General features: G+C 34.6%; 1 protein-coding gene across 2 annotated transcripts in view; it reads right to left on the bottom strand.

Moving 5' to 3' along the window:
* Nucleotides 1-582: 582 nt before the first annotated feature.
* Nucleotides 583-24,691, bottom strand: part of KIAA0825 (KIAA0825 ortholog) — a 380,540-nt gene continuing 356,431 nt past the window's right edge. For both annotated transcript variants that reach the window (XM_077864511.1, XM_077864514.1), the window contains exon 21: nt 583-3,363. In XM_077864511.1, the coding sequence (XP_077720637.1) occupies nt 3,246-3,363 (118 nt within the window). In that variant the 3' untranslated portion in view covers nt 583-3,245. The remainder of the gene's footprint in view (nt 3,364-24,691) is intronic.

The following is a 24,691-nucleotide window of genomic DNA, read 5'->3' as shown; positions in this document are numbered from 1 at the left end:
TTTGACTAGTTTAGCTACCCCATGTCAGAGGAACCATACATGCTTTGTCGTTTTCTGATTGTCTTATTTCATTTAACATAATGTCCTCAAAGTTCATCCATGTTGTAGCACGTAACAAGATTTTTTTCCTGTTGAAGTCTGAATATAGTTTTTTAAAGATTTTATTTATTTATTCGTGAGAGATACAGAGAAGTAGAGACATAGGTAGAGGGAGAAGCATGCTCCCTACAGGGAGACTCATGTGGGACTCGATCTCAGGACCCCAGGATCATGACCTGAGCCACAGGCAGATGTCCAACTACTGAGCCACCCAAGTGCCTCTACTTTTAAAATATTTTTAATTATGAAATATTTCAAGCATAATGAAAAGTAAAAAAAAATTCTTAAAGATTTTTTATAATGAGAAATGCTAATTACAAACAGCCTGAAGCTCTGTGACTCAGAAATATATGAAATGGAATAATAGAATACTTTGAGTAAGCACATATTAGTAAATAAGTTATTTATTTTTCATATTTCTTGCTAGATAATTCTATAAAGAATATTTGGTAGAGATAACAAAAATGCAAAATATCTGAAATCTACATTATCATCTAAATTTTATTAAAAATTAGTTCATACTGTTTCACATAGTAACTGATAAACCAATAATAAAAGAGATACATCTTTATAATTACATAAAAATAGAGTTAAACAGAACACAGAAGGAAGATAATATTTTTGTAATAAGCATATTGGGACTTATAAAGTATTAGGCTTTATTCCTGTTGTTAACTTACACAAATGCAAAATAAACATGAGGAAGAATAATCATTTTGAAATACCATTCTTACTATACTTTAAGAAACATGTTAAGTATAAAGTCAAAATGATCTGATAAATCACTGTCTTATCATTTAATATATCCAGTTATAAATTTTATTCCACTTACAGCTGCAATAATTTCACTAAGGAAATATAGAAGAGAATTCATCTGGGAGCACCTGGGTGGCTCAGTTGGTTAAGTGACTGATTCTTGATTTTAGCTCAGGTCATGATCTCAGGGTCATGTGTGAGCCCCATATCAAGCTGTGTGCTGGGCCTAGAGCCTGCTTGAGATTCCTCTGCACCACCCTACCACTCACTCACTGTCTCTCTCTCTCTCAAAAAAAAAAACAAAAAAAAAAAGAAGAAGAAAATTCATCCACAAGCTTTTCTGTTTTTCACTTTTCTTCCAGCTATTTCATTCTCCCCTTAGTATTCTAATTTCCTTTCAAATGGAGCCATAGAGATATTTTTTTCTAGAGGAAATAAGTCAGCCACTTTTCAAGATTACTATAAAAATGTTTAGATTCAATTAAAAGTGTTAAAAAGATGATCTTTAGATCTACTGGAAGACAAAGAACCCAAATATGAAATCTCTTACTTTATAAGATCATTTAGTTTATTGGCTCAGTTTATTCTTATTTTGACTTTCTATTTTAATGTCCATTCTAATAAAATATAGTATACAGTTTTATGCAGACCATCACAAAGCTGAAGTAAGAAAGTCATGTTGTCTTAAATTGATTATCATAGTAACTGTTTATAGGTAAGTTCATTTCTCATAAAAATTTACCATTTTAAAATGGTCTGTATAGAATTTTTATATAATTTATTTTAGGGAGAGAGCAAGTATGAGTGGGGTGAGGGGCAGAGGGCAAGGAGAGGAAGAAAATCTCAAGCAGACTCTGCACTGAGTGTGGAGCCAGAGGCAGGGCTCGATCTCACAACCCTGAGATCAAGACCTGAGCTGAAACCAAGAATCAGACACTTTAACCCACTGTGCCACTCAGGCACCCCAGTCTGTATAGAATTTTTAGAAATTATTTCAACCATGTCTCAAAACGCTTGGTTCATGATTATACTGACCAACAAAAATACATTTTTTAGAAATAAAATGTGTTACTCGGTAGGCAGCTAGCTACATGGCCATTTATATGTTTTTATGTAGGAAATAATGCAAGAGATTTTCTAAGGTGGCCTCCTCTGCACTCTAAGCTTTTACTTTTTGAAAAATGCATAAGTACTTTCCTTTGGAAATTATGTAGCCTACACATATTTTATAAAAATCACAGAATGTGGGAACATGGACAATCTGAGTATATCAGAAACATGATGTTCAATATCATATGGTCTAAAATAGATAAGGCTTCTCCCAGATATCACATAAGGTTGCTAAACAGTTGAATTGTCTTTGTTGTCTTCTTTCATTCAAACAATTGTGTTTATTAATTGCCCACTACATGAGTAACTCTGTAGCAGGTGTTTGGGGAGAGTATGGAATCCTTTAAAAAGGGAGACTTCATATTATAAGCCCTTTGAGGTCTTTATAATCTAATACCATGCACTAATAGTAAGGATATAGTAAATAATACTTGACATAGAGGGCACTAGAACACATTCCATTTCCTGTGCGTGTGTGTGTTGTGTGTGTGAATGTAATAGAAATAAGAGAAGTAACAGAAACTACAGGATTGTTGGAATGAGTTTTGAATGTTATTTTGGAAGAAAGATGCTTTCTGACTGGGAAAAATGGTAAGCATTTGGCTTGAACCAAGAGGATGACAAGCAGTTGCCTGAATAAGGAGACATTGGGTGTAGGATGTGAAAGCATATGACTGAAGGTTTGAATGTGATGTTTGAAAAACCACTATAGGGAGAGATAGAACTAAAGTTACTCTTCAGGAAAATGTTTTTGTGGTTATGATTAAGATAAACTGCATGAGGAAGAGGCTTTGGGAAAGGAGGTTGGTACATTTGTGGGTTTTAAAAGTGACTAACACCTGAACTTGGGCTACAGCTATAAAATTAAATTGAAATTTTCAAGATGACCCTCAAGGGGCTATGTTACTCCATTCAACTTAACATCCAAATGCTGTATTTAAAAATCCTTAGGGAAAAGATTTCCAAACATTTTGTCTGTTGTCATAGATACTTCAAGACTAAGAAGAAGAAAAAATAATTCAAAGGGAACACGAGATGGCAGCAGTTATATCATATAAAGAGAACAACTGAGGAAAGAAAAACATTTGAAATTATTTTTAAAGTAAAAAATATGTAGCACTTTATCCCTTATGTGGTGTATTCCTTTTCATTTCAGAGATTACTCAGTTATTGGTTTCATGCTTCACAGCACATCTGAGGTTCATTCCGACTGTAGTAAAAATCCTACTCTATTACATGTGATTATTTCCTAAAATAAAGCTGTTGCTGTTTTCTGCAGATTATGGTTCCTCTGTGTTATCTGAGGCAGAAGAGTTCTGGATGGTGCAAAATTGTTTTAAATGTTCCAGCATTGCTTTTTCTTCCTCTTCTAGTCTTTCATCCTTTCTCATTTCCCATCTAAAAGAAAAAAAATCACATCTTAGTATTTTTGCAACTTCCAAACTATAGTCAACACTCAGTTATTCAAGGCTTGAATATTTGTAGTCATTGGTTTACTGAGGCATCTGTTTCTCCTTGTTTATTCTTTTACTGACTCCCTCTCGGGCACCAAATTTCACTGGCACTGCTCCTGCAGAATGAGCCAGAAAAATGGGAAAGTGGAGTCAAACCAGTTCCACTCCAGAGTAAAGTTTTAAAGTATTGTTTTAAATGTGCTAATTTTAAAAACGTATATGCCTTACTAGGATGGATATACATGCATATAAATAAAACCTACAATTAGCAATTAGTAAGTATATATTTTGTATAGTATTCTTCCTCACTGATTAGCTTATCAGTGACTTTAAGTTGCAGAGAGATTTGCCAGGAAGACTAGAGCAGCAAGAAGAGTATCAAACTAAACTGAATATACCTTAAACGCAGGTCAGTCTATTCCTAGAAATAAAATCACATTTGAAGTAATCAAGTTAAAATGACCCAAGAAAAGTAGCAAATTGCTAGCAAAATTCCATAGGGAATTGGCTAAAAAAGAGAGATTAAATACCCTAATTTTGGGTGATAGGGAGATATTTAACAAAGTGTTAGAATATGGAAGTGTTTATGAATATAATCTTTAAAGAGCACAATAACCCAAGTATGGTTAACTCCTCCTTCTCTGTCCTCTCTCATATCTGCCACTTCCTCAGGCCTGGCCAAGGCACACTTGATCAAGCAATCAAACACTGAATCATCTACATATATTTTTTCTCTTCTTCACTCCTAATTCTACAACCCCAAAGACATTCACCATCATATACTGTTACTAAAGGATATTAAATGCAATGTTTCAATACTAAAAATATATATCCTAAAAGACCCTCAGTTATAAGGGGTTAAGATTTCTAACAACAAGCAAGGAGCTGTTCACTGAATGTTTCCAGAAGCCCACTATTTTATTACAGTCAGAACTCCTGGATAAGAGTCTATCGTACATGAAGAAAGTATATGGAGTTTGTAGTAGGATCTTTCTGGTTTTCTTCACTGAAAAGAAAGCAGAGAGAGGCATCGCATTTTACGTAGGAAACTACTATTAGGATCCTTGTTCCCACACACAGGTTTTCTTGGGAGTATTGAGCTGCTATGCTCTGACCAGCCATGGCAGGTGGTTTATATAAAGAAAGAGGAAGGAAGAGTGGAGAATAAGAGGGTATTATCTGAGAGATTAGACTTCGGTTTAATTTACATTTCTTCATCATTGTCTGCCTAGGATTCTCATTTCCTAGCCCCAACCCTGGCTGAATCTAAAAACCGTTATTTATGGTTGTCTTAATTTCTCTATATGTTCTCATATGGTCAGAGTTAGGTCATTAGTCATATAGGTTTTAATAACAACTTTAAGGATAAAGAGATTTTTCATCACTACACTGCTCAGTCAGGTGATGAGCCCTTCTCCTTTGGAAAGTATTTTTAAATTTAAAATTTAGTCCATAAGGTTACCTTCTACTGTTTTCATGGAATTTTAAAGATTAAAAACTATCATTACCTATTTTATATAGGTGAACTTGGGCATCATTCATTTGCATCTTGATTGAATTCCTTCCAAGCAGGAAAATATTAATAACAGAAAATACTTATATAGTAATATGTCTTAGGCATTGTTTTAAAAAGTTGACGTATCACTCTTTAAACCTGTACTAGAAAATGTTATTCCCATTCTACAGAGAAGTAAACTGAGGTACACAATGTTAAAATGTCACTAGTCCAAGTATCATTAAGAGTGACATCAGGGAGTCAGGCTCTATAGTATGTACTTAAAATGCAACAATCAATATGTTTAAAACCATTTACACATATCATTAATTAATGTTAAAAGTAGGTTGAATACTTTATTTCCAGAAAAATGTTGCCTAAATTGAACTATATATTTAAAAAAACTCTCTAAAATTAATATAGATACATGAAATACAAACATGAAAAATTAAGTTTACCTTTTTTATTCCATGGAAAGGTGCTAATATTGTACTAAGTAAATGAATTATTTTATGAATGTCAACAGAACAAAATATGTAATATGCATATAAATATTTTGATCATTGTCTCCTTGTGAAAATTGAAAGCACGATCTCTGCCTCATTTAAATATCTGTATAATTAATGTAATTTAAATGTATTGTATACATAATAGAATCCAAGATAAGGATTTTGAAGCTTCATGAGAATTGTAGAACCTCACACAGTATAATTGAGCTGTTAGTAATTAATGATATTAGGCAACCTAATTTATTTACCACAGCCTTCTTATATTTGCTTTGTGCTTAATAAGAAGAAATCAACTCATATAAGAAATTTTGACAAAGGTATAAAAATAATATTAAAACTACATTTTCTCTAATAATTTTACATTATTGAATAAAACATTAGGGATTTGAAATGTATGTTTATTTACCTCAAGCACGTTTTATTTCAAATCTATGATTTTTTTGAAGATTGACATCATATTAATTTCAGGAGTACAGCATATTGGTTTCATATTTATATACATTACGAAATGACCACCAGGATGTCTATAGTTACCACCTACCACCATACAAGACTGTTATAATACTGTCAACTATATACCTTGTACTGTAAATTCATCTTGAATTTTTCCATGGCTTATTTTATAACTGGAAGATCATATCTTAATCTCTTTCAGTTATTTCATCAGTCCCTGCATCCGCCTCCCTTCTGGCAACCATGTTTGTTTTCTGTATCTATGAGTCTGTTTCAGTTTTGTTCATTTGTTTTTCTTTTTAAGTTCCACATGTAAGTGAAACCATATGATATTTGTCTTTCTCTGACTTATTTCATTTACCATAAAACCATCTAGGTAACATCCATGTTGTGGCAAATGGCAGGAATTCATTTTTTTTAACGGCTGAATAATGTTTCACTGTATGTATTACCACATCTTTATCCATTTGATCTATCTCTGGACACTTAGGTTGCTTCCATATCTTGGCTACTGTAAATAATGCTAGTGTTTTTGTTTTTTTCCAGATAATACCCAGAAGTGGAATTTATGGAACATATAGTTCTATTTCAAACTTTTTAAGAAACCTCCACCATACTGCTTATCACAGTGACTTCACAGTTTACATTTCCACCAACACTGCAAAAGGATTCTCTCTTCCACATTCTTGTCAACATTTGTTATTGCTGGTCTTTCTGATAATAGCCATTTTGACAGGTGTGAGATGACATCTCATTGTGCTTTTGATTGCATTTCCCTGATGATTAGTGATGTTGAGTATATTTCCATGTGCCTGTTGGTCATCTGTATATGTTTGGGAAAATGTGTATTCAATCCTCTACTCATTTCTTAATCAGAGTTTGCTTTTCTGTTACTGGGTTTTGAGGGTACTTTAATATATTGAATATCAATTCCTATTGGAGACATTGCTTTCAAGTATCTTCTCCCATTCAGTAGGTTGCCCCCTCTTGGTTTTAGTTTGATGTAGTGCCATTTTTCTTTAAGGTTTTCTTTTTAAAATTAGGGTAATCTCTATAACCCCAAGATCAAGTCACATGCTCTTCAATCTGAGCCAGCTAGGTGCCCCAAGTAGTGCCATTTTGAAATTTTTGCTTTTGCTATCCTTGTCTGAGGAGACTGATCAAAAAAAAATACTGCTAAGACACATATCAGGGAGCTTACTGCCTACATATTCTTCTGAGAGTTTTATGGTTTTATATCTTACACTTAAGTCTTTTATCCATTTTAGATTTATTTTTGTATATGGTGTTAGAAAGTGGTCCAATTTCATTGTTTTGCGTGTAGCTGTTCCTGGTTTCCAACACCATTATTGAAGAGATCTTCTTTTCCCCATTGTGTATTCTTGTTTCTTTGTCATAGAGTGACCATATAAGCATGGGTTAATTTCTGGGATGTCTGTTCTTTTGCATTGATTTGTCTCTCTCTCTTCCCAGTATCATATTGTTTTGATTACTAAACCTTTGTAGTCTAGTTTGAATTAAAGAGCATGGTACCTCCAGATATTCTCAAGATTGCTATGGCTACTTGGGGTCTTTTACGGTTACATATAAATATTAGGGATTATTTATTCTTATTTGAAAAAATGCCATTGGTATTTTAATAGGGATTGCACTGAATCTGTAGATTGCTTTAGGTAGTATGGACATTTTAACAATATCACTCATTCTAATCTGTGAACATGGTATATCTACTTGTTTATATTCTCTTCAGTTTCTTTCATCAATGTCAGAATACAGTATTTTCACTTCTTTGTTTAAATTTATTCCTAGGCATTTTACTCTTCTTGATGCAGTTGTAAATGGGATTGATTTCTTCTTTTTCTTACAGTTTATACTTACTATTTGGGCTTTAACAGAGAATGTTTGTCAAACACTGTTCTAGAGCAGTGATTCTACCGGGGTGGCACTGTCTCCCTATGGGGAAATGTGGAAAGCATTTTTGGTTGACATTGTCTAGAGAGTGCTTCCATGATCCAAGGAAGAGAGATGGTAAACATCTTTAATGTACGGCAATCCCAAACATTAAAGAGTTTGTCTTCCCAAAATGTCAATAACATTATTGCTCCAAAACATGCTCTAGAATCTCCAAAATACTGTTGGAACATCCCTATCTAATTTGTGGTTTTAATTGAAATGGTTTTAGTGTTTCACAGTTTATAATACTGTTTGCTAAAGAGTGGAAGTTTAGAAGCCAGGTGATGGATTTGAATCACTTACAAACCATGTGGCTTTGGGCAAGCCAGATAAACTGTGCCTCAGTTTCCTTATCAATAAAATGAGAATGATAACAGTGCATGCTTCAAAGAGTTGCAGTCAGGATGATGGGACTAAATATACCTAAATAGTATATGCTTCATAGCAAACACTCAATGAGTGATAACTATTCTTATTTTGGCATATGGATTAAAGTTGCATATAGCCAAAGTCCTAATTAGTGTGTCTTAAACAAATAGAGGGTATTTTCCTCACATCACAAGAAATCCAGAGGTAGGTGACTACCATTATGGGTTACATAGCTTGCTAACACCAGGGCTATGTCTCTGTGGTTCCTTTGTCCTTTACCTTATGGTTCCAAAATTGTTGCAGCTTTAATATCCTGTCCTTGTTTTGAGTCTGGGGGAGAAAGGAGGAAGGGACATGCCAGCATTTCCTGTCCCATTTTAGCAGGAAACTAAAACCTTTCCTAAATTCCTCTCAGTAGTACTGGATCCATACTGTGTAGGTCTGAATCCTGACTCTGCCTTTTCCTAGCTGTGTGGCATTAGGCAAATTTCTGAATCTCTCCATGCCTCAGTTTTCTATATGCAAAACAAGAGGATGCTAATGGTTTATATGTTAGTGTATTATTATAAATAGTGAGCTATGGATTCATAAAATGTTGGTTTTATGTTATGAGACTACTTCTTTCAAGTGCCTTCCCCAGAGCTCTTGCCTCAATGTTCCTCTTCAGCCCTGTGCCTTTACATTGTTTTATCAGATAAATAGGTAAAATGAAGTTAGTGTTACGATGGTTTTTACCCAGTGTTCAGTTACACATTTCTGTGATCATATTGTTCCTATCTTTCATGAGGGAGATGTTTCATGCTAGTTCTCTCTGCTCAGCCTACCTGATCATCGCTGTTTTTGTTTTCCTGTAAACCCTTTGTTGTGTTTTTCAAATACAGTCTATAATAATGGCATTCGATCATATTATTGGCATTTCTCCTGAAATGCCAACAAAATACTTGAAAATAAAAATGAAATCTGAAAAAGCCTCCTAACTTAATGTTGTTATTAAACATTTATATAGTACTTTATATTTACAAAGTGCTTTACAATTATTTATTAATCGTACTGTTAAACAACATTAACCATCTGGACAAATTAATGACTTCAAATTGTCCTACCAGTTGGTAGCTCAGGAGTGAAAAATGAAGTCATATTGAATTTTTTCCTCATTGAACAAACTGTTTTGTCCTTCTATCTTCTGCACAACGTAGTGCAAATGTCTTCAAAGGGAGATATTTGAAATCAGAAGGAAAAGGATGTCTCTGTTCTTTTCTTCCAATTGTCCTATAAATATGTCCCCCCCCACCACCCCCTGCCATTTATACTAGACCTTCTACACGGAAGAGAAGTCTTCTCCTCTCCCTTGGAAAGCCCCACATCTGCTCCCACATATTCAGCTGTTTTTTCCACATCTGTATTTCAGTACCTTTAAACTTTGTTTTTGTTTCAAGCTCTCTAAATTCAACCTTTTGATGGTCATTTTCACTCCTACTCCAATTATATTCAAAATTCAGATTTTTTTTAAATATAGTTTAAAAAATTATTAAAACTGACCATTACTGTCACACTCCAAAGCAGAGTCTGACTTCAAAAAGTACCATGCACTTGCACTCCCATCCTGTCCACATAGTCACCATTAAAGGATAATTTATTCTGCAGTCACTTTCACATTCATCTCTTTGCCATCAGTCCACAGTTCAGGTGCTATGATAATGTGATTTATAATAAGAAATATGTATTTGGTCTCCATCCCAGTTTCTCATATAGAGCTCCTAAAACTTTTGGAATTTGCTGTGATGAGAACTATAAAAGTGCCTTTTGTTATGTTAATGAAGTGATTTTTGGAAAACATTTGTTTGAGGAATGGTTACTAGTGGAGCCAACCATGTGATTAGACAGTTGGAATATCCATTACTCCTCTAACCTCTAGAGAGGTAAGAGGGGTTAGTTCCAATGGCCAGTGGTTAGTCAGTCATGCCTATGTAATGAAACCTCCATAAAAACCCAAAAGGACAGGGTTCAGAGAATTTGGAATGGTGAACATATGGAAATTTGGGGCGAGTAACATGCTGGGAGAGAGTATGGCAGCTCTGTGCTCTTCCTCATGCCTTACCCCGTGCATCTCTTCCATGTGGTTGTTCCTGAGTTATATCCTTTTATAATAAAATGGTCCTCTAGTAAGTAAACTATTTCTCTGAGTTTTGTGGGCTGCTTTAGCAAATTCTGAAATCCAAAGAGGGGTTCAGTGGAACCTCCGTACTATAGTACTTTCAGTCAGAAGTACAGGTGACAGGAGTGCTTAAGTGGCTCAGTCGGTGAAGCATCCAACTCCTGATTTTGGCTCAGATCATGATCTCAGGGTCATGAGGCTGAGCCCTGTGTCTGGCTCTGCACTCAGCGCTGGAGTCTACTTGTCAGTCTCCCTCTGCTTCTCCGACACCTCCTTTTCTCTTAAATAAAAAATCTTAAAAAACAGAAAAGATTAAGTACGGGTGACAACCTGCGTACTGACATCTGAAATGGAGCAGTAGAAGGCAGTTTTAAGGAATGAGTCCTTAACCTGTAAGATCTACTGCCATCTCCAGATAGAGTCTCAGAATTGATTAATTATAGGACTCCTTTCTTGGTTTCAGAGAATTGCTTAGTGATATGGGAAAAATGCCCTCCACACCTTGGAGTTGTGTGCAGAGTCATAGGTGCTTATGATTTTATTTCTTGAACAGTACAATATTCTCCAGATATTCATCACTCAAGCCTCATACCACTGCAACACCAAACCTACAATGACTGCCCTGACAAGAGAGTTTTAAGTCTTAATGCTATAGCTTGGTGGTAGTACTGTTTGCCTATCATTATCTATCCTCAGGGTGAAAAAGATTTATTGCCTCTGCTTTATGTTGTCCCATGTGCATGGGTCTACTTTTGCTGTTCTACTCACCTAAAATGCCTTTCCATATACCCCAAACCTGCTCATTCTTCAGACCCAGCCCACATCCTATCTTTTTCATGATATCCGTCCCTACTACCCAAACCAACATGATTGTTCTTCTGAGTCCTGTAGTGTCTAATGTGAGTACTATTTTGGTCACTTAACTACATATTGCTTTGTTACCTCTCTTCTGTTACTTTTTTAAGCTGTTATTTTATTACACTGTGTTTTTTAGGGTTTTCACTTGTATCTTTTTATTCTTTTGAGGAAGACTTTTTTTAAAACATTTTATTTTGAGAGAGAGAGAGAGAGAGATCACAAGCAGGGGGGAAGAGCAGGGAGAGAAGCAGACTCCCCATTGAACAGGGAGCCCAATGTGGGACTTGGTCCCAGGACCCTGGGATCATAACCTGAGCCAAAGGCAGATGCTTAACCGACCCAGGTGCCCTTTGAGGAAGACTTTTAATTATCTGTATCGTTTATTCCAAATACTTTATTTTAAACAATATATTTCAAATAACAACATAGTGCTCTGTATACTTTACTTTGTATAAGCTCTCACAAAATATCTGTTAACTTAAATGTATTAGAAGCTTAAATATTCTATTACTCTTAGGTAGACTGAATAAAAAATTACCTTTAACCACCACACTATCACAATGGATAGTAGTTGGTATTTCAAGTAAATGTTGTTAAATTGTTATTTGTATGAATGATAAAAATAAGGACTCGTTGAGCCTTAAAATTAGGCTCCTCAATTCTTCGTTTTACATCACTAGTTGATTCTTGAGGTGTTACATTGAAATGATCATGCCGAAAGACAACAAAGTCCTATAAGTTCGTTTATTTACCCATTTCATATCCTTTTCAAAGAATGTGATGGCAGTCTGAACAAGACATTCATGTTATTTGGTAACATTTGGTAACTTCATGCTATTTGGTATCTAGTGTTTTTGACTGATGTAAAATATAAAAAGTTTTAAAACAAGCTTTGGTTAGCAAACGACTTCATTTACATCATGTTCTACATGGAATAAATTCTCTTATTCCATGTGGCCATCAGCTATTTAAACACTTAAATTTTGGTGATGTGACATCATGTGTGATCCCAATAAGCCTTACTTTGACTTTCTGTATAATGAAGTTATAAACATCATTTCCTTGGTCTCATTTGCGTCTCTGGTTGTTTTGCTTCTCTCATTAGTTTAGAAGCTCCTCAAAAGCTTATCACAGGATTGTACTAAAGCAGTTCTGTCATTTTAGCTCCCATGAAGTTATTATAGTTAATTCTTAGAAATTATACAGGCCATTAAAGCTCTGATAGTCACCAGTATAAATCACTCACTTTTTCATTCTGCTTAACATAATTAGGAATAACTATTCTTAATTCTTAAATGATGAGACTACATAACAGGAACTAAACAAACTTAAATCTCTGTTTTGACCAAGGACTCTTTTAAGACTATACAATCTTATTTATTATAACTCAGACTATCCCATTTCTTAGGATATGGTGCTATAGAGAGAGAAGAAATAGAAGACTGGCCCAAATTAGCAAAAACTCTGTGAAATTCTGCCTTAATGAAGGGTAGTGGTATGAAACTAATTGTAGTGGGCCCCTACATAAGACTACTTATAAGACTGAAATTAAAGGACTTTTTAAGTTATCTTATGGGCCTTTAGTACATGTAGCTTACTTTAAGAGATCTGCCTTGGTTTATTGTTTATTTGATATCTGTCATAATGAGCTACATTCTAGAAAGAATGGGGTTTTGTTGTTGTTTTGAAAGAACCGTTTTAATGTATATAATTAATTTGCCATTCATCCAGCAGACATTTATAGAGAGCCTGCTAACTTCAAATCATTGTGTTAGGTAATGTAGAAGAGGAGCTGTATATGGTTTTGTCCTCAGAGCTTATTCAGACCAAGAGTTCATGATATGGGCTAGAGTAAATAACTATTCTAAATCCACATTCAAAATCCTGTAAAGGTTTTGTAGAATATTTCACTTTAGGTATGAAATGTTAGTGGAAATATAGGGCACTGGGACCATTTCCTTAGGCTTTATTTTAGCAATTGTTTATGGGAAAGGCATAATTCAGGAATTTTTTCCTTGACTTATGAAGCAATCTGAGGTAGCCTTAAGGAATAATTCCTGTCCTTTCTTACTCATTGGAAAGATAGCAACATCAGAAGGTGTCATGATTTTTTTTTTTTTTGCATAAAGCCATTATCAAATTCTATGGTAAAATTGGAAGCTGTCAAATTTGATGTTCTTTAAAGATATTTCTGTAGGAAGGTGATTCTGAATAGCACTTAGTCCCAAAGGACAAATGTCAGGGAGGGAACAGGTATAAGCCTATCATACATTTGAAAATAACTTCATGAGTGCTGTGATTCATGAATAGTTAGGGGGATATCTATTATAAATCAGAAAATTAGCTTTGAATGTTATCACTTTAAATATAAATGGCACCTTTTTTTTTTTTTTTAAAGTAGCTCTCTTTATCCACATAAACCACAGGATTAGAGAGTTGGTCTTTTTCTTTGAAGACAGGTCTTTATAATACTGTATTTAGAATAGGTGAGACCTATACTGTTTCTGATAGGTTTTCCAGGTGATGCAAATCTACAACTACTTTGGTCTAATATTTTACAACCTAACTTTTAAGACATGTATATAGTTTTAGTCACCTCCTTTCGCATACGTCTAGTGAAGATAGACAAATCAATGTTATTCTTTTCATGCAAACTTAGAAATGATTTATTGCTTGGCTTTATCTTCTCTGAAATAGAATCATTTAAAATTTCCTTGTAGGTTGTAATTTTTAATGCCTTAAAAGTTTTGCTTTTCTCTCAACTATAAATAGTCAAATGGGGGTCCTACATGAGACTTACAAGACCTTCTATCATTTTCAGTAAGAGCATTTGAGAACAAGTGGATGGCAAAAATCTTACTCTGATAAGGGAGCAGAGAGAGCTTTACAAACTCATTTCTAACTTAATTTAGTCATTCCCTTGAGCTAATCAAGGTTTGTTAGTTCAGGGAGAATTCATTAAGAAAATGGAAATCATTAAGGAAACTCATCCACAAAAAAAGGTCAAAAAACAAGAATATGATTTATTTGTACTATTTAATTCAAATTTAAAGATAGATTGAAGTTTTATTTTGAATATTATAGCAGTTTCCATGAACTATAAAGAACATTCAGTTTCTACTTAATACTATAAATGGCAGTTACATCTTTGCATTTGGAAATTATACAGCGTAGGCCTTTCTTAAAATAAGCAAATGGAGTTATTTCAATTCCCCACAGATTATTCTGGCCTAGTACTTTAATATCCAGAATATGTTTATTTTTACCAAACTTACATCAGTTTGTTTACATACGAAACCACTCAGAACCTCTAAAACCCAGTGTTACGTGTACGACTTATAGTATATAAAAATACAATAAATATAATTATCTGTTAGAAATATGCATTTTAAATATGTAAAAATAGTTGTATTTATGAAAATCCATACTCCATACCATTAAATATCAATGCTTGCCATCATGAATTAGCAGTTTAGTTGCTTGCTTCAGCCAAGAATTTGTTATATGATTAAGATAACTAGCTATAGATCCAGTTTATTTAGCTATTTCTCCAAGAATTCAAATGCGTGTTCTTTTTGTAAGGTGGTTGACTTCTTTTACTACAACTAATGCAGTAAAAGGAATCTTTCCAAGCTCAGGAACAAGCAGCAAAACCCTTAATTTGAATTTATAGCCTTCAGAGACAATCTGCAACACAACTGTCCAAGCAATTTATTTTAATTAATATGATTTGTTCTATATATTTAAGTAGGAGAGTTATATACCAACAAATGGGACAACTAAGAATGCTAACAGTAACATTTTAAATAGTTATGGCTTAGGGAAAACATAAACGGAAGCATAGCTATCAGTAGTTATGGAAGCTGAACTTTTCCGTAACTAGTAAATCATCCGTATCTCCATAGAGACTTCATTTCCACCAGTGGATTTTTTTTTTTATTATAAGAGTTTAGATAAAAGGCCAAGGTCATGCTATTTGCCCAGCATTTAGTGCTGGTGTAGAAGAAATGCCCTCTGCTAAGATAAGTGTCAGGAATACTATGTATTGCCAGAGCAGAGTGCTGATTTTTCTCAGAGTAATGTATAATTTAATGAATCAAAAGAAAAAAGTCTTTTTTTAAGTTAAATTTATTCTATAGCCATTTAATGTCTATTCCATTTATAAAGCTGATACCTTAAAAGGTACTTAAGCTGTGTCAAGCAGCCAAATTCTTGGTCTAAAACTGGTACTGTAAAAAGTCCTCTTTTCATCAAGAAGTAAAGAATTACATACTTATGACCCCCAAACTTCCAAAACTTGAGTGCATTTTTATAGCTTGTGTAAAGCTAATGGTAACACTAGGCTAACCACTAAAAGAGACAGCAATCTGAATGAAAACTTTTATTTTTATTTTTTTAAAGGATTTTATGTATTTATTCATGACAGACACACAGAGAAAGGCAGAGACATAGGTAGAGGGAGAATCAGGCTCCCTCCGGGGAGCCTGATGTGAGACTCGATCCCAGGACTTGGGGATCATGACCTGAGCCAAAGGCATACATTCAACCACTGAGCCACCCTGGTGCCCCTAATTGAAAAATTTTAGAAACACATGGCCCATCAGCTAAAGATCCTGTTTGCAACCTCAGTTATTTAAATTAATAGTAACATCATGTTAGTAGTTCACATTTTACTCAAAATTGGCTAAGAATTTAGAAGGAATAGAACTGTTCTTTCTAGAATCTAGGAGAAAATGAGAATTCTATATGGTTAATGCCATTACTCTTCATCGAGTCACTGCCTGTACTTATTTATATAGCTTTCAAAGTCCCTTTTCCTTTCATTCAATAACTAAAGTATTTAACAAATGCCTTCTATATGCTGGCACTGTGGGAGTATGGAGTCTATAATAATAATAGTTAATACTTAACCATTTCAATGTCCTAGGTAGTGTTCTGAGTACTTTGTATATATTAATTCATTTAGCCCTCGCAGCAACTTTATGAGATCGGTTAACTATTATTATTGCTACAGACCAGGAGTTACCTAAGGTCACACAACTGCTGAGTGATGGAGCCACTATTCTCAAAACAGCTGGTTCCATAGTTAATGCCCATCATAGTACACCTGTCGTAACCTATGTCTCTGTGTCTTTGTCTCCTGTAACAATAAATGTTAGCTGCTCTCATGGAGCTCCCAGTTTCAAAACGTTTGCATCTGTCAGAAAATTAATTGATGGGGGGAAAATAGCAGTCTCTTTGTCTCCACATACCAGGTCAAGATGGAAAAACTGACTTGAGTAAAACTGTAGACCATCTTGAGTTGAGGTGCCATCATTTTTGTAGTTGTGGCAGAGTACGAGCCTCCCAGAATAACTCCAGTTGCCTCAGCTCCCCGGGGATGATGGGACCGCTTCCTTACTTCCTTTCCTCATCCCTGGGGAACTAGTAAGAAATACTGCTTCCTCTAACTTGATGCTGGCATCAAGGAGGTTGAGAGGCATAATAGACAAGATCTTTACCCTTATAGAACTTCTTTTCAAATGGCTATCAAAGTTTTCATCATATGGCCCTTCAGTAAGCTCTCCTTGTGCCCTCTTTAACAGTTACACAAAATATGGAGTACAACTCATGTCCAGACTTGGTCACTCTTTCCAAGACTCTTGGCTTGATCTCTTCTTGCTGTTTCACCTTAGGATATTTAACATGAAATCACTATGCAAGGTGGGACTCCCATAGAAGAATTTTAATAATTTTATCACTTGAACTTTTGAGAGAAGCTCTCTATACATAAAAAAAAAAAAAAAAACCCACAATCAAAAGACAAAACAAGACCAATACTTCAACCAACGTGAGTGCAAGCTTTGGTAAAATGTATAAAACTAACACTAAGTCCAAGATAAATTGAAACTCTAAGCACATTTTGCTTGGATTCCTTCCTTGTTTCTAATTTAATAAATGTTTCCCAGAATGAAGTTTGAAAATATATATATATATATATTTAAAATGCTTACTTATTCCCTTTTGGGTTCTATGTCAATTGTGTACATTTCATAAATATAAACATAAGACATATTTGCTAAGGAATTACATTTGTTGATGTGGCAGCCTCATGGCTTAAAGTATGAAAAATTCATACCTTGTCAATTATGAATTGCATTTCTCCCATTTGTATAGAATATGGAATTTGTTTGAGTACTAGCTAAAAAATGTACGTGATGCTATTTCAGATGTGAGTATTGCTTTAAAAAAAAAAAAAGTCTCACCCTGCCTTAAGAGGTCAAACAACATTCAAAAACTATAATCCTTATAAACTTCAAAAAAATCTGTCCTTTGCTCACTTACTCATCTTTCTTCTTAAAATATCCAATTACCAACCCTATCAGTCCATTTCCTTTGATTTACCCTTTAGTCCAATGAATGTGATAACAGAAAGAAGGCATGAATACCCTCTAATACTTATGGATTTTTTTTTTTCAAATTTAAACATCCTCCTTGCTAAGCAGAATTTATGCACTGACTAACCCCCACAGCGATCACTCTGGATGCCCTCTTCCTATTCCATTACCACTTTGTGGATGAACGTATCATTGGTATGGTATTTATGTTGGTAGATAATGAATAAAGTCTTACCCTAAAAAGCAATGCCATGTTTCCAGCCCTTGTTTATGAGGTATTTTTCAGAAGGGTTGCCTGCACTAAATGGTGGTCCAAATGAGATCATTGCTATTTTCCCTGAGTAAAATCCTATATATGCTGTCAGTTTAATTAGAAACTGGACCTTTGTTCTGTCTTCCCAATCATCTCGCCCATTATTTCTCACACCCTGAAAGTCATATCATTTTCCAGAGAATAGGCTATTTCTCCAAACATTCTCATCTCATTGCTTCCGGATAACTCTCTGTGACTCTTTTTCCCTTTCAACTGCTTATCGTCATTTGAACATCTGTCATCTCTGCTTCAGGTGTGATTGTATCTAATAATACTTGATGTTTGCAGTAGGTGCACCACAGTTATCATTGCATACAGAAAATTCTGACTGACATTTCCAGAGCTTTATGGTATTAGAATAAGTCAAGTACTGTGTTACCTCCTTCTATGACTGCCTGGTGAATAAGCCAACAAACCACCTGGTTTCTTTCTTTTTTTTTTTTAATTTCTTTTTTTATTGGAGTTTGATTTGTCAACATGTAGTATAACATCCAGTGCTCATCCCGTCAAGTGCCCCCCTCAGTGCCCGTCACCCAGTCACCCCATCCCTCTGCCTGCCTCCCTTTCCACCACCCCTTGTTCGTTTCCCAGAGTTAGGTGTCTCTCATGTTCTGTCTCCCTCTCGGATATTTCCCACTCATTTTCTCTCCTTTCCCCTTTATTCCCTTTCACTATTTTTTATATTCCCCGAATGAGTGAGACCATATAATGTTTCTCCTTCTCTGATCGATTTACTTCACTCAGCATAATATCCTCCAGTTCCATCCACATCAAAGCAAATGGTGGGTATTTGTCATTTCTGATGGCTGAGTAATATTCCATTGATCTATTGATACATAGATCACATCTTCATTATCCATTCATCTGTCAGTGGACACCAACGCTCCTTCCACAGTTTGGCTATTGTGGACATTGCTGCTATAAACATTGGGGTGCAGGCGTCCTGCCATTTCACTGCATCTGTGTCTTTGGGGTAAATCCCCAGCAGTGCAATTGCTGGGTCATAGGGCAGTTCTATTTTTAACTCTTTGAGGAACCTCCACACAGTTTTCCAGAGTGGTTGTACCAGTTCACATTCCCACCAACAGTGCAAGAGGGTTCCCCTTTCTCCACATCTTCTCCAACATTTGTTGTTTCCTGTTTGTTAATTTTCACCATTCTCTCTGGTGCGAGGTTGTATCTCGTTGTGAACCACCTGGTTTCTTGAAAGAAGGCCTTATTTCTTTGGAGAGCCTTCTTCCTCACCTTCATAGCCCCACAGCTCTGCCCTTTTTCCCTCTCTTCTGATTTTTATCTCCCTAATTTAAATTCTAATTTCAAGTTTATCAGTTGACTAATATTCAAATTAACTTCCAAAAGGAGTCCATTTGTTGACCAAGTTAAATAACTTTCTTCTCATTTTAACCATATAAACTTAAGGTTGAATGGTTTTCTTTTTCTTTGATTTTTTTTCAGTAAAATAACTGGGAAGCATTAAAAAATAAAATATCCTAGGATATGGAGATATTTAATAAACAATCATTCTAGTTTTTCTATCTTGCCCAGCTATTCTATTTGCCATAACCTATAAATTTGGCCCAAATGCAGCAAGTCCAATTTAGTTATAGGAGCTGACATTCAGAGGCCACCTTCCTTGATGTCTAAATTTTTGTGTTGGGCTCCTGCTACAATTCTGATTTCCCCATCAAATTTATTACATTTTCTTTTCTGTTAAAATCCATCATTGGTCCAGCAATATGCAGTAGAATCAATAATGTCTATTGATGTTTAATATGCTTAATTTTGTTATAAATTAAATTATTAAAAGCAATATCTTTGCCAGTGGTTTCATCTAAAGGTTATAGAGTCTACTCAGGAAGATCTGACCTAACAATTCAGAACTATCATTTAAAAAATTTTAAATGCCTGTTATGGGCCAGTTCTTACCATTAGCTAGAAGATGAACTCTTTTGGCAGAATACTTTGGGAATGTAATACATTAATGACCCAGTGGAATAAACGTTTGACCATCAAAAAGCACTGCATTTGAAAAATTCCTTTTTCTTAACCTGACCCTGCTTTATACAACATAAACAGATTCATTACTGCTGAGATATGCTGCATCTCTAATTTCATTTTCACAAAACTTCAACACACCTCCATAGAATCCAGATTAGTTTTCTCAGTAAATAACTATGACATTACCATTATTAGAGTTCATAAGAAGTTCCTATTTAAAAGCACAACAGGGAAATTACTATACCCTATCCCCACCCCCAGCAAACACATAAAAATACAAATATACACATGCCCATAGATAATAAAACATTGGGAAATGGTAAGAATAATCAAGAAAATGCTACATCTTCAGCTGTGGTTCAGCTATTCATCCAATTTTAACCAATTTTGTGATATCATTTCATTATTTTTAAAATATAGGAAAATATGAGCAATCAAATATTATGAGAAAAATGTCAACCTAATTATGAAGTGAAATTAAGCTGTCAAGCAGTAGAATACTGTGAATCATTAATCTTAAATTCTATATTATATGGAAGCAGAAAAGATTCCAAATAAAAGGCTCAGATTGCATACTGTGAAATAGTTAACTTTAACCTGTTCCTTGATTTTTCTTCTGGGCTGCTTTTCTGGATTTTTCTTTTTTAATAATTCAAATTTTCAATGACTAGAATTCCATCCCCATTCATTTGCTACTAGCCTAGCATTGCCTGTGGGCCCTGAAAATTGATTTGATCAACTTTATAGCCAATCTTTTTTATAGAGAAGAGCCCCAACCTCCACTAAGCTTTGAAATTTTTGGTGCTGTGTTGTGGAATCCAGTAATATCACAGAGAAAAAGTGAAGAAAGATAGTAATGCAAGACTATGGGTACCTATGATTCAAGCCAGGAGCCATGATGCTGTCTATGGTCAAATAAGTGGGTATTATAACTGGTTAGGCGATAGTAAATAACTAGTCTAGTCTCCTTTCAAAAATGACTAAGCTACTTAGTGAATGTGTCTTAGAAGCTATACAAACTTCATAAAATAGATGACTAAACAAAATATTATTATATAAAAATAGTTTTGGAGTGTCTACACGAGCCAGGCAATATATTAAGCACAGAGAATAACAGTGAATAAGACAGGTATTGGCCCTCCTTTTGTGGGATTTATATCTGTGGCAAAGACAATTTTTGGACAAGTAATCAAATGCATGTAAGGCAATACTGCAAAATGAATATTCAGGTTCTTTATATTTCAATGATTTCATAGTTTTTCTTACAGATCCTGCATATTTTGGTTAGGATTATTCCTAGAGATTTTATGGTATATATGTTGGTATTATTCAGAAAATTTTTTTCTACTATCTCTTCTGTTTCTTATTGGTATATTGACTTTTTTTTTCCCAATATTTTTCTTGTATTTCACAGCCTTCCAGATTTCTGTTTAGAAGAATTTTACATGTTTACATGGCATTTCTGGATTTTCTAAGAAATATTCTCTGCAATTACAAATGACTTTTCCCTTTTCCTCTCCAGCAGTTAGTCCATTATTTCTGATTTGTGTGATATTGCACTAGCCAGAAATTCTAGAATAATGCTGAATAACGAGATTGGGAATTCCATCCCTCCTTGGTTTTAATGAGTTCAGTTTTTATAATTAGTATTACATGATGTAATCTGTCTTTTTAGATAACCTTTTTTTTATGAGAAGAAAGGATCCTTCTGTTGTTGTTAGGAATGCTTTTTTCCCAAGTTCTTAATTATGATCTCTCTCTCTCTCTCTCTCAGGTGGCTAAGTATGACTTCAAGTAATTTTTTTTTTCAAGAGGAGCATTTGGTGCTACAGTTTTTAAATTCTTGAGTAATTGAGAGTTCTGCTACCATCACACATAAACAACATCTAGAAGGGCATACAATTCTTAGTTTACAAGTTTTCTCCTTAAAAGGCCATGGGCAGGTGGGAATGCAGAAGTGTATAGTCACTTTGGAAATTGTTTTAGCAGTTTATTAAAAAGTTAAACATACATCTACCATATATAATCCAGGCATCCCACTCCTAGATGCCTATTTAAGATCAAGGAAAATTTATATTTACCCAAAACCCTGTAAACACATGTTTATGGCAGCTTTATTCACAATAGCCCCAAACTGTAAACTACCCAGGTGTCCTTAAACCATTCCTTATAATGGAAAATCACTTAGCCATAGGAAGGAAAAAAGTATTGGTTCATACAACAGGTTGGGTGAATTTTAAATGCATTTCTCTAAGTGAAAGAAGGAAGACTTTATATGTTCTAAAGAAGACAGTAGCTATGTGATACGTGATTTTGTTTTACATGATATTCTTAAAATGTATCTTTAAAAGTACTCTTAATGGCAGCCCAGGTGGCTCAGTGGTTTTTTTTTTTTTTTTGGCTCAGTGGTTTAGCACTACCTTTTTACTTTAAATTCTTTTTTTTTAGATTTGAAAGGTATTTTTAGATGCTTTGAAAGATATCTTCACTTATGCTTATATACTGGGGTTGAGTTAACAAATTACGGAAAATGGGAGTTGCGTTTCTTACTGTCAGAGAAGAAAGTTGTAAAGAAAGAGGAAGACTAGAATAAGCTAGATGGTGTTGCATTAAAAATTGGAAGTATCGGGATCCCTGAGTGGCGCAGCAATTTGGCGCCTGCCTTTGGCCCAGGGCGCGATCCTGGAGACCCAGGATCGAATCCCACGTTGGGCTCCCGGTGCATGGAGCCTGCTTCTCCCTCTGCCTGTGTCTCTGCCTCTCTCTCTCTCTGTGACTATCATAAATAATAAATAAAAATTTTTTTAAAAATTGAAAGTATCAGTTTGAACTTAATCTTTTTAATATACATGAAAATGATAACAGAAATGAACTCTGTTGTGTACATGCATTTCCTAGGTTCATCCACTGAAAGTCTAGAATATGCTCCAGTAGCAATAAGCAAAGCCATCACCTAAATCTTGGTTTCTAAACTCCATTCACCAATAAAAGAAACAGGAATCCTTGGGATAATACCTGATTCTAGGGCTGGGGCAGGGAAAACAATAGGAATATATCAAAGGGCATGTGAGCCATCCTGAAAAAGTTGCCAGTTCCCAAAGCTGGAACAGCTTGAGCAACAAAATAATTAATGATAGCATCGGATTATAATCAAATAATAAAATAAATATTAATGAATCCATAGTAATATAAATAACTGACTAAATGGAGAAATGACAACTCTACCTTATCCAGAAACAACAAAAGGACATAAGTAGAAAAAACTTATGAAATCTGAAAAAGGTCTCTACTTTAGCTTAATAGTAGTGTCCCAAGGTTAATGTTTTAGTATTGATAAATGTTCTTTGGTTATGTAAGACGTTGAACATAAGGGGAATCTGAGTGAAGGTATATGGGAAATCTGTATACTATTTTTGCTGCTTTTCTGACATCAAAATAAAAAAAAGATGGTGCTAAAAAAATGCCGTGTATGTGCCATCATCTCATGGCTCCACTGTTTCAAACAAGTTTGAGGTCAACCTAATCTTTGTCCCTTTTTAGTTAGGTAACCTGCATTACTTTTTTTCCTGCATGGATATTTTAAATCAGTTTTTTTCTTTCTTGAAACTAAGTCTCATATATCATTAATTTGATTTTCTTTAGTGCCAATTTAAATCATTCCTCCTGCCACCAAATATTATTGTCCATTTTCCATTTTCACTTTGGCCTCCTGTCGTTACATCCCATGGTTTCTCTTTTCTGCTTTAAAGATTGTAACCTAAGGCTTTCTACAGTTTGTTCACACAGGCTGTATGCCTTATATCTAGGGAGGATATGCCAGCAGAGTGTTGTAACATTTTTGTCTGATCCCCATGTTAAGCATATTACATGTTTCTTTTTACCTGTGTGTTTCCAGAGTGTTTTTTACTTTTCCTTAAAAGGAAAAGCACCATTTGGAAGAGCTCTCTGTATCTAGACTATTTTCATCATCTTGTGACTCATGGAAAACCACTGACAACAGACACACTGAATGCTTTTGGGGTTGGAGTTTTGCTGGGTAGTTGGAAGAAATTTTATTAGGGACTGTTAGGTGGAGCCCATTTTAAATCAGAAGCTACCTCTTCAAAATGTTTACATTTTCGAATTACTAATTTTAGCATTATCTCCCAAAATACTTCTTTTGAGGAAGAATATTTGCATTGTAAGCATTATATCTGGAATACCTGTATACCAGATTCAGAAAAAAAAGAATGTTGAACCAATAATATATTTTGCAGGATAATTAAAGCAAGAAATTTGGTATTTCTCCTTAAAGAGAAGTTAGATATTGGCCTGGAAACTGGCAAAGCTGATTGCAAAATGAATATTTAAAAGCCCCTCTGATTTAATATGCTCTTGTTTCCGTTCCCCTTTATTCTTTACAAAGACAAAGAGTCCTCTGTAAATATTGCTTTAAGGATTATCAGGCTTCAATTTTCAGATTCATCTGAAGGCCATAATTTAAACCATAATATTGGCTTTACAAATGTAAACAGTGATTGAACCCCTTTTCTTTAGCTAATAGGAATGCCAATGAAATTAGAGTCAATTAAATAATTGCTTTATTAACCTAATGTATTACTGCTGTAAGACATGCTGTGGCACATCCAGCCAGGAAGAAGGCTAGGAGAGAACAAACCTACATCAATGTAAAGAGAATGGAAACTAGCATATTTTAAAAACCTGATGCAGTGGGAAGAGTTGAAATCTTGATCCAGCCATTTCAGACTTTGTACTTTAACCCTGGCTAAAGATGGAAAGGTCCTAAGGTGGT

The sequence above is a fragment of the Canis aureus genome, chromosome 2, assembly GCF_053574225.1.
Source record: "Canis aureus isolate CA01 chromosome 2, VMU_Caureus_v.1.0, whole genome shotgun sequence".
In the NCBI taxonomy this organism is placed as follows: Eukaryota; Metazoa; Chordata; class Mammalia; order Carnivora; family Canidae; genus Canis; species Canis aureus.
This window is presented reverse-complemented; position numbering and strand designations above follow the sequence as displayed.